The sequence below is a fragment of the Mauremys mutica genome, chromosome 13 (genome assembly GCF_020497125.1).
Source record: "Mauremys mutica isolate MM-2020 ecotype Southern chromosome 13, ASM2049712v1, whole genome shotgun sequence".
NCBI lineage: Eukaryota > Metazoa > Chordata > Testudines > Geoemydidae > Mauremys > Mauremys mutica.
The window spans coordinates 38,958,531-38,970,149 of record NC_059084.1 but is presented as its reverse complement, the minus strand read 5'-3'; the positions used below and the strand labels follow the sequence as shown (position 1 = coordinate 38,970,149).

Here is an 11,619-nt window from a genome sequence, read left to right as displayed (position 1 = left end):
TTACTGTGCTCCTGACTGTAATATTAAACTTACAGTCCACAAAGACTAACATCCTTTATTTATCACTTGGATAGGTACTCCACAGTCCATGGAAGGATAAGCTGTTTCCAAAATCCTGGCTTTAGCCTTGGCTACGGGAAAGACTCATATCCAAGTGTGACAGCAAAGATGAGGAGTCAGGAACTCGCCTATTCTCTCCTTCAGGTACTCAGAAGCGTGTGTGATCGGCCTATAGAGGATTTCTGAGCTCTATTCCAAGCTGCAAAAGAGGAGTGGGTTCTAGGGTTTAGAAGTTCATGGGGCTCCTGGGTAAAGCTGGGTGAATTTTTTGGACAAAGAGTTTATTTGTTGAGAAAGGAAGTTTCAGTCAGCTAGAGGAGGAGGAGCACCCTTTAAGATTTTTAGCCTCCTTGTCCAGACACTCAGCTGGGACGTATCAGTGTGAATGTCTCTTCTAAAGCAGGGCTTTGAACCAAAATCATTCCCACCTTTTTCTAGGTAAGCACCCAAAGCACAGGGCTATAGGCCAGGCCGGGTGGGCACTTTCTCATTTGGGTTCAGGCAAGGAGTGTGGTTCAATAATTAGAGCAATGAGAACTAGGAGTGAGGTGCAACCTTGAAATAGATTGTGCTCTGACAATGAGACACCCTGGGTCCGTTTTGAGCTCTGGAAGGGAAGCAGTTTCTAGAGGTTAATGAAGGTCAGAAAGTCAGAGCTCCTAGATTCTATCCCATTTCTGGGAGAGGAGTTAAGTGGTTAGAGTGTGGGGGATGGAAGTCAGGACTACTGGGTTCTCTCCCTGGCTATGGAGAGAAATGAGATCTGTTAGTTGGACAGAGGGGTGGGAAGGAGAAAGAAACTCCAGATTAATTCAGTCACCAAAGAGAAACCTCTGACATGTTGCATCCTTACTTGTTCTTCTTGTTTATAGGCCATGCTCTTCTCCCCTGCAGTTAAGTGAAGAGGTGGCCATGGAGAATCAAACCACACCAACTGAATTCATCCTCTCGGGATTTTCCAAACTCCGGGGCTTGCATTTCCTCCTCTCAGGCGTCATCTCCATCATCTACATTTTCACCCTTCTGGGGAATATGCTCATCCTCCTCCTTTCCTTGGTGGACCCGTGTCTCCGAACCCCCATGTACCTCTTCCTGGGGAATCTCTCCCTCCTAGACATCTTCCAGACCACAACCACCATCCCCCAGATGCTGCAGCACCTTCTCTCAGGCAGGAGCAGCATCTCCTATGGAAGCTGCATGGCACAGCTCTACTTCTTCCTCTCATTTGTGGGGGCAGAGGGCATTCTCCTGGCCACCATGGCATATGACCGTTATGTGGCCATATGCAACCCACTGCTCTACACAGTGCTCATGAGTACCAAGCTTTGTTCCACACTAGTGGCTGCCTCTTGGCTCACTGGCTCTTTCAATGCAGCTGTTCATACAGTCCTCACAATCCGCCTGTCCTTCTGTGGTGTCAACAGACTCAGCTACTTCTACTGTGACATCCCACCCCTGTTGGCTCTGTCCTGCAGAGACGTCTCCCTCAATGTCATCGTTACAGTGGTCTCCAGCCTCTTCTTGGGCTGGGGTCCTTCCTTGTGCATCATCCTTTCATACGTGCACATTGTGTTCAGGATACTGAAGATGCAGTCATCCCAGGGGAGGAAAAAGGCCTTCTCTACCTGTGCATCGCACCTCACAGTAGTCCTGCTCTACTATGGCAGCTGCATCTTCACCTACATCAGACCTATCTCCAGCTACTCTCTGGACAAGGACAGGATGATCTCCCTGCTGTACAGCCTTGTCACCCCTATGTTAAATCCAATCATCTACACCCTGAGGAACAAGGATGTGAAGGAGGCTATGAAAAAGGTCTTTCATAGGAAAATGTTTTTCTAAGGGAGTCAAGATTACCGGCATCAACCCCCAATGTTGGGAAGGGAGTGGGATGTAGTGAATTAGAACACATGGGAACAGATAGTCAAGACACAGCCCACATTCTAGCCTCTTCCTGAGTAGAGAGTAGTGTCTAAGGGGTTAGAAAATAGGTACACTGGGGCAGGAATCCTGAGTTATGTTCCTAGCTCGAGGAAGGGAGTGAGGTCTAGTGATTGAAGTAGAGGCTGCTGGGGGTTGTATTCAATGACTCTTGAAGGGGAATGAGGCTGAAGGGTAAAGGTAGGGGGGCAGGAGTCAGGCTTTCTGAATTCTATTAGGAGAGAGGATCTAGTGGTTAGAACAGAGGACTCAGGCCTAAGAACTGATGCGTTCTGTTCTTAGTTCTGCTAGTAATGTGTTGTGTGATATTAGGAAAATATTTTATGCCTTATTTTCCGCATGCAGAAACTAGAGCTAATGATACTTACCCATTGCTATAAAGAGCTTTGATATCTGCAGATGAAAGCTTTTATATTGGTGGAAAGCATTGTTATTAAATATGGAGGTCAATCACTAGGCAAGTTTGAGAGAGAACTCAAGCATACACCATTATAGTTAAATTAAATATTAATTATATAACCTTAATGGCAGGCAGTGTGTGGCCTTGAACATATACATTGGACATGATGGTGGAATCTGCTTGGCACAACGAGTGGTCAAGGACAACAGTCAGTAATCACTCTTTTGTCACTGAACCAACCATCTATCCACTAGGTTTTGATATGCCAAGACACCTATGGTCATGTCTGAACAGTTTTGAACAGGACAGGGCAATTGTGTGGCCAATCTCTTTAATTACGGACAACTTCAGACTATGTCACTTATCTTTGTCTAGTGCCCACTGACTTATTTCGATGGCAGGCTACTGGTTCTCTACCTGGCTGACAATGACAACATTAAATGGCTGGGCACATTTTTGCATACACGGATGAACACATACTTTTAACTACAGCCTTGAAACTGTATAATAATGAGGAGTGAGTGGACCATTACTTATTACCTACTTCCATGAAAAGATGAGGCTTGGATTTTCATAAGAAGCTAAAGGATTTAGTTGCCCATCTCCCACTGAATTTTCTCATCACCAAACTCATTTATTTTATCCTCACCCATAACAATTTTACATTCAACAACAGTTGTCCAAACCAGGTGAATGGCCTTGGGTACTAGGATGGTGCAGAATGCCATCCTCTTTATAAACCATGTTGAATAAAAATTTCTAGACAAGTGCACAACAAACCCAATTATATACCTGAGATACGTTGATATTTTCATGCCTCTGAACAGATGGCTCAAACTGCCTCATAGATTCCAGCACAAAAAACACCACCTGTTCCTTAAAATGTGATATACCACATTGAGTGTAATAACAACAATGTGGGTGAAACCAGACAATCACTATGTTCTCAAATGTACTCACACAGAAAAATGATAAAAGACAAAAACACCCTATCACTTATGGGTGAACACTTTTCACAGATAGGTCAGATAGAGTGACCAATCAGTCCTCATCCTCATAGGAAACCTGCACAGCACTTTCAAAAGATGAGCCTGGGAGATTAAATTCATCACTCTGCTAGACACTAAAAATCATGGACTGGACAGAGACACTGGATTTATGGCTTATTCCAACAATCTGTAACCCATTAACCCTCTCTTTTTGTCCTATGACTGCAGAGGTGTTAACAAGCCACTCTGCCTTTAATGGTCTCTTAGAATATGTGCTAACTATTTATGCTAAACAATCTGTTCCACTTTGCATTTAATTGTGATGCTCATGAGTACCTTTCCCAGATGTGAAGAAGAGCTTTATATAATTTTGAAAGCTCGTCTCTCTCTCACCAAGAGAAGTTGGTCTGATAAAAAGTATTATTTCAGCCAACTTGTCGTTCTAAACAGGTTTCTGCCAGACAAAGCATGTATATTCACCTATCTTCCTTGGTTCACATATAATTAAACATTGTAAACTAACACAATCGGAGCCCTGTTTGCATACGTAACCACATTGAAGTCATGAAGATAAGAAGTCATTACCCCAGGGAATAAACCCTGGGGACTGAAAATATGTTTTGGGGGATATAAGAAAAAGGCAGAAGGACACCTCTTCATCCTGCACCTGAGGAAGTAATCAGCCAGTGCAATTACATTAATTAAAATAGGATCCCAACTTTCTCACAGTTGGAAGCACTGTTAGGGACATTTAGGTGAGATAAGACTGTTAACAGTTTAAGTCTCTAAAAAAGTATGTAAGGATTTTGTTTTATATCTTACCTCCCTGTTTCCATTATTTTCCTTGCTCTCTGTCTCTTACATTTTAGCCTTTGATAAGAACATAAGAATGGCCATACTGGGTCAGATCACAGGTCCATCTAGCCCAGTATCTTGTCTTCAGACACTGGCCAATGCTAGGTGCCCCAAAGGGAATGAACAGAAGAGGTAATCATCAAGAGATCCCTCCCCTGTCACCCATTCCCAGATTCTGGCATTCAGAGGCTAGAGACAGCTAATAAACTTATGGTTGTTTCCACTGCAAATATATCTGAGTGCTGTGATGTGATACAGGAGCTGATACTGTAGCATGAAACAAGCTGGTGTGTGCACTGTCCACTTGGAGATAGCTGACCTGGTATTTCTGTAAAGGGACTGGGTATCACAGGGGAACACTTCAAAGGGCTCTAGGACTGGATTGCACCTGTTGTTAACCTGCAAAGCAAAGTGAAGACTAGCCACACCAAAGAGAGGCCCTCCTAAGAAGCACCAGGCACAAGTTCATGTACCAGACAGTGAACTTGCAAGCAGGCATTTTGCTTTCTGACATAGTCTGACTTTTGATCATAACCTGATTTATGCTAATTTTGCTTTTGTGCCACAGGGCCCGTCTTTTGCTGACTTTTAGTTCTGACCTCAAGTCTTGTACCAGGCCCCATGCTTCAGGTTCTTTCTTTCTATTACATTCCTCACTCCCTCCAATATGAGCTAGCCTGCGAAGTCTCTTGATAATACACTGCGGGTAAGATTCTCAAAGGGAGTTAGTTATGCAATGCAATATCATTCCTGAATATCTTTAGGCTACTTTGAAAACCCCTTGTTGTTTGATTATCCACAATGGTAGAAGATGAGAGACAGGAGGTGAAGCATGTAAATGACTCCTTCTCCTGAGAAAAGATAAAGGCTCCAGACTGTTCTTTTGGGATCAGACAACCTAAAATTCAGGAATATCAAATGTGACCAGTGATTCTGGGATCCTCCGCTTTCGAGTGTCCAGCTAGAGAGTCCACCTGCCCCTTCCATTTGGATGACAATGATTGACTCATAGACTTTATGGCCAGAAGGGACCTCATGATTATCTAGTCTGATATTCTACACATTGCAGGCTACAGAACTTCAGCCAGCCACTCCCATAATAGACTCTAACTCTGGCTGAATTACTGAAGTCCTTAAATCGTGATTTAATGACTTCAAGTTACAGAGAATCCACTGACATAGAAATCAGAGATCAAAAACACTGGGGTCTGGGGTTCTGGCTGCTGGCCCTGCTCAGCCCACCGCCGGTCTGGGGTTCTGGCTGCCGGCCCCTTGCCAGCTGGGGTCCCAGCTGTCGGCCCCGCTCAGCCCACTGCCAACCTGGGGTTCCTGCCGCAGGCCCCGCTCAGCCCACTGCTGGCCTAGGTGAACAGGAACACCAGGCCGGGAGCGGGCTGAGCAGGCCGGCGGCTTAAGATCAGCGTTGTAATTTAATTTTAAATGAAGTTTCTTAAACATTTTGTAAACCTTGTTTACTTTACTACAACAGTAGTTTAGTTATATTATATATAGATTTATAGAGAGAAACCTAAAAAACGTTAAAATGTATTACCGGCACACGAAACCTTAAATTAAAGTGAATACATGAAGACTCGGCACACCATTTCTGAAAGGTTGCCGACCCATGCTGTAAACTATCATTTAAATCAGCTTCTGTACCAAATGAATGGAGGATAATTAATGACACATCAATATTTAAAAAGGGCGTTAGAGGTGACCCTGGCAATTACGGGCCGGTAAGCCTGACTTCAGTACCGGGCAAACTGGTTGAAACTATAGTAAAGAACAAAATTGTCAGATGAACATAATTTGTTGGGGAAGAGTCAACATGGTTTTGTAAAGGGAAATCATGCCTCACCAATCTATGAGAGTTCTTTGAGGGGGTCAAGAAGCAGCTGGACAAGGGGGATCCAGTGGATATAGTGTATTTAGATTTTCAGAAAGCTTTAGACAAAATCCCTCACCAAAGGCTATTAAGCAAAGTAAGCTGTCATGGAATAAGAGGGAAGGTCTTCTCATGGATCGGTAACTAGTTGAAAGATAGGAAATAAAAGGTAGGAATAAATGGTCAGTTTTCAGAATGAAGAGAGGTAAACAGTGGTGTCCCCCATGGGTCTGTACTGGGTCCAGTCCTATTCAACATATTCATAAATGATCTGGGAAAAGGGGTAAACAGTGAGATGGCAAAATTTGCAAATTATACAAAACTACTCAAGATAGTTAAGTCCCAGGCAGACTTTTCATAGACACCTCAGTTGACAACCTTTGTACAATATTTTCTGCAAATATGTAACAGTGGTTGCAACAATGATCTATATGGTCATATTTTAATCAGATAACGTCACATCCAGTACCATTGCTCTATTTTTTAGGGTTTATTAGTAACCTAATTTCTCAGAGAAATAAACTCACACTTCATCTCACTAGAGCTGAATGGCATTTTTTGACTGAATGTTTTTTCCCCACTTAAAATGCAGTTTTGGGTTGGCTATTTTGAGTTGATTTTAGAAAATTGTTTGGGGTAAATTTTTTTGGAAATGAGAGCTAGATTCACAAAACCAATTAGAAGGTTCTCCTGGCTGTGTCTTGTGGAACCAAGAGCTCAATGGTAGGCCACTCTCTTGCAATGTGAAAACGCAGTTTCAAAACTCTCCCCTCTTGAACAAGGATTTTGTCTCCTCCAATAAAGATGAATGTCCTGAGTCTCAAGGCTGGTCTTCACTACAGGGAGATCTACACTGTTTAGTGAAGTCCTGCTAAATTGCCAGCAGAGTGCTCTGCGGTTGACCCCGGTACTCCACCTCTCCGAAAAGAGTAAGGCAAGTCAACTGGAGAGTGTTTCCCATTGACGCAGCACAGTGAAGACACCGGGGTAAATCGACCTAAGCTACATCAACTCCAGCTACGCTATTCATGTAACTTAAGTCGACTTTCTCTGGTAGTGAAGAGAAGCCCTCAGGCTAATGGGTGGGCCTCTGTCTCCTTGTGAAGCTGTTCCACATTGTATGAACATTTAATTTGACCCCAGATGATTTTTCTGACTCTTTGATTTGCCAAAATTCCCCTCCTCCTGAAAAATTAGTTTCAGGTTGACACAATTTATCATTATTATTATTTATTATTTTTCAGAACTGTAGGTGAACTGAAAAAAAAAGCCATTATTTTTCTCATAGCTCTATACGTAACCATACAATTTACTTTCATGCTTGAATAAGTACCAATTGCAGGACAAGGGGAGAAATGTTGTCAATTGAATTCTAGACTTTAGTGATGCTCTTGGATCAAACAGAATGTGAATCACTCTGCAATCAGCCCCTGATGAATCCTGGAATTAATACAATTCTCCTACTAGCTACTGCTCCTGGGGCTACTTTATTATACAGTTCTGCCATCCTTGACTGCAGTTAATGGTACTTTCGCACACAAGTATTACCTCATAGACAATGCATGGAGTTATGTGCCACGCATTGTGAATACGAGTGGAAGGTCAGGGACCCTTTCATCATATAAACTGATACATGCTTGGAAATGAATGAAGAAATAGAACTTCAGGGGCAGGGGATAGAGGTAACATGCCATTCAACATGAGTAAGGAGGTGCTACTCTGGTCCTGCAATTGGTGACTTCCTTGAAATATGTGATTAAGGGGTCCTTCAGAGAAGTTCTCATTAGAGCAGGCAAATTTACTCTTTGGTCCTGATGATTAATTAAGGGCAGGGGGTGTGCTTGTGGTTAGATGAATGAGCTAAAATGGGGAACGGGATTTATAAGCATAACAGTAAAACACTGGTTCATATTCAGGGAGTCTATTTTGTGGGTGTTAGTGAGTGATGAAAAAAATCAAAACCCACAGATTCACTCTGAGTGGAAGAAGGAGGAGACAAAATATTGAAATGATTCATAGAACTGTATTAATCAAAAAAGGCTGTGGCTGCCATTTTCAAAAGAATCCAAGAGACTTAGGCCTTGGCTACATTTGCAAGTTAGAGCGCATTAAATCAGCCCCGGGCACCCTAACTCCTGAGGTGTCCACACTGGCAAGGCATGTAAAGCACCTGGACTCTGCAGCCAGAGTGCTCCTAGTAATCCACCTCCATGAGAAGCATAAAGCTTGCTGCGTCCCGTCTGAAATGCCCAGGTGTCAGTGTGATTGGCCTCCGGAAATGTCCCATAATCCCTTGAAATCAAGTGGCCACTGTTCTCATTGTTTTGAAGTCGGCTGCAGCCCTTGTGCACCAATATTATGATGTATAATGATTCATAATGTGGACTAGATGACTTCCTGAGGTCTCTTCCAACCTTAATTTCCTAGGATTCTAATCATTGAATCAGAAGGTCATCTATTCCAACCCCCTCTCCTGCTCAAAGCAGGACCAATCCCCAGATTTTTACCCTAATTCCCCAAATAGCCCCCTTAAGGATTAAACTCACAACCCTGGGTTTAAGCAGGCTAATACTCAAACCACTGAGCTATCCCTCCCCTTTAGAATCTATCTTAATCTCAGCAAAGGAGAGCCAATTCAAAGTTAAAACTGAAATTCAGACCATCACATGGCTTGTTTTTTCTAGCTATTACAGCACATGGTTTTTTACATCATGCAACATTCAGTGGAGACCGCAGTACCCTACCAGAGATCATGCATTGCTGCTAGATTCAAAATAATCATAGAATGTACTGGGATTTTTTTGTCACTGTAGTTCTGTAACGATGCTGCCTTTGGTGGGTCACTTCTGAGAATATCAATTCAAGACAAATTGCTTAGAGCAGGGCAGTTACAGCCCAAGGCTGGGGTTTCTCCACTTTTAAGGCACACCAAACCAGCCAAACAGAGAGGACTTTAGTTTCACCCCACTGACTAACCATAAGTCATGCAAGCAATTCCCTTAGACACTCCAGTTCCCCAGAATCACCACCAGTGCCACTTGTTATGGGGACGAATGGTTATGAAAACCAATACCCCAGTAAAAGAAAACGGGTTCTCCTGATCCAAAGGACCAAGCCCCAGACCCAGGTCAATGTACAAGTTAGATCTTACCCACAAATCACACTGTTGCCAATCCTTTAGAATCTAAAATCTAAAGGTTTATTCATAAAAAGAAAGACATATCTGTGAGAGGTAAAATTGGTTCAATGGAATCAAGTACATACAGTAATGGCAAAGTTCTTGGTTCAGGCTTGCAGCAGTGATGGAATAAACTGTAGGTTCAAATCAAGTCCCTGAGTCCATCCACAGCTGGGATGGGTCATTCAGTCCTTTGTTCAGAGCTTCAGTTTGTAGCAAGGTTCCTCCAAAAGTGAAAAGCAGGATTGAAGACAAGATGGAGGAGGTGCAGCAGCCTTTTATAGTCTCTTGCCATATGGCGTCTGCTTTCTTTTTTCCAAAGACAAGCTATCCAGCACATGGCATGGGAAAACCTTAGAGTTCTGTCCATAGGCATGTCCCTGCATGCCTTGCTGAGTCACAAGGTGTATCTGCCTTCTCTCAATGAGTCAGTTGTATAGCTGATGGTCCTTAATGGGCCATCAAGAGGGCTAGGCAGTGCTGATGCCACATTGTCTGGGGTGTCACCCAGAAGCATAGCACACGTTTGAAATACAGACAGTATCAAGCCAATACTTATAAATTTAAATACAAAAATGATACATGCATACAGATAGCATAATCATAACCAGCAAATCAGAACCTTGTCATAGACACCTCACACAACAACCTTTGTACAATATTTGCTGCAAATATATAACGGTGGTTGCAACAATAATCTATACGGTCACAGTTTATGTCAATAACATCACACCCTACCAGAGATCACAAATCACTGCTAGATTTAAAATAATCATAGAATGTAGTGGATTTTTTTTCATTGTAGTTTCCTTTTTCAAGGAAGCTTTTGCTCTCCAACTCCAGTACAGTATGTTACAGTTCTTCCACTGACATTCCTTCAGTCCTTTGATCTAATCCTTATGGATATCGGTGGGGAAAATCCAGTATGCTTATGGTTTCTCCATTGGGATTTGATCAATTCCATCTCAGTAATAGTCTTTTGGGAAACTTCTCTACAAAAGCGATAAATATGTTAGCACCTCCTACCCACCATTTTTTCCTCTTTCTTGCCTGTTTTCTGTTTTTTGTTTGTTTTTGTTTTGTTTTTACACAAAGCATAAAACTTACTGTAGCTGTGACTCCCTGCAGTTCTTTGATTTGCAGAGCTTCTTCCCAGCCTTGTTCGTTTTGCTGTTGTTGTCCTGCACTAGCAGAAGCCTCTGACTATTCTACCATTAAAGAAAGCACTGGGCACAATGTGTTAAAATTCCTTTTCCCAACCAGAGCCCTCTTCTTAGGTAGAGGCAAAATATGCCAAACAAGTGGAATGTTTCACTCCCTTGGCCCAATGAAATCCAGTGTTATAGCCAAGCTTATCTGCTTTATTACCTAGAATAAAGCTGCCCCAAACCTTCCCAGTAATCCTTTCCTTGTGAAATGTGGGTGATCCCAGAATTGCAAATGTGTGAAGCAATGCTAGGCTTGCAGAATACCTTTTAGATATGATCAGATGCTGATATGCTATAGCTTATGTCTAATACTAATGACTTTATCCCAATTAGTAATAAGAGCTATTATGTTCTTTCCAGGGGCTGGAGTAGGGGTGAAAACATTATTTATAATTTGTTCAAGCACATGGACATAGGTCACAAAAATAATAACAACTCTCTGCCTGCAAGAGTCACCTGTTTACTTTATGTACTTACATGGTCCTCATTACCATCTGATCTGAGCACCTCACAATCTTTTATGTATTCATTCTCAAAACACCCCGGTGAGATAGGGAAATACTGTTATCCCATTTTCCACAGATGGGGAGCTGAGGGTACAGATGCTAAGTGACTTGCTCAGGGTCACACAGGAAGTCTTTGGATGAGAAGGAACTTGAAATTATAAGACTTCAGAATTATAGGTAAGTGTCCTTTTCCCTATTTTACAGCTGGGAAAATTTAGTGACAAAGAAGGAAAGTGACTTGAGCAAAGCTACAAAACAAGAGATTGTATTTAATGGATTTATATCACAAGTCTGAAACATTTGAGATAATTGATAACAGTTCTTTCTTTCTTTCTTTCTTTCTTTCTTTCTTTCTTTCTTTCTTTCTTTCTTTCTTTCTTTCTTTCTTTCTTTCTTTCTTCTGAAACATAGTTTCAACTGGTTCCAAAAATGTCAGCCATTCAGAAAATCAACATTTGACCAGTTAGAAAGTCCTGCATGAAGACATGCACCTTGCATCTTTTTCTAAGGTTTGTTCTGAGTACCATTTCCACAAGAAAGCAAACACCAGAGCTCCAGGCTTGCTATGGAACCAGTCTAGGTTTGTCCCATCATGAC

The 11,619-nt window shown here is 42.3% G+C and overlaps 1 protein-coding gene across 1 annotated transcript; it reads left to right on the top strand.

Moving 5' to 3' along the window:
* Positions 1–972: 972 nt before the first annotated feature.
* On the top strand, positions 973–1,902 carry LOC123348865 (olfactory receptor 5V1-like). The gene has a single exon (XM_044986548.1). The coding sequence runs from the start codon at positions 973–975 to the stop codon at positions 1,900–1,902; it is 930 nt and encodes a 309-aa protein (XP_044842483.1).
* Positions 1,903–11,619: the final 9,717 nt, after the last annotated feature.

Coding starts and splice junctions, on each gene's coding strand:
- LOC123348865 (XM_044986548.1), top strand. CDS start 973: ATGGAGAATCAAACCACACCAACTGAATTCATCCTCTCGGGATTTTCC.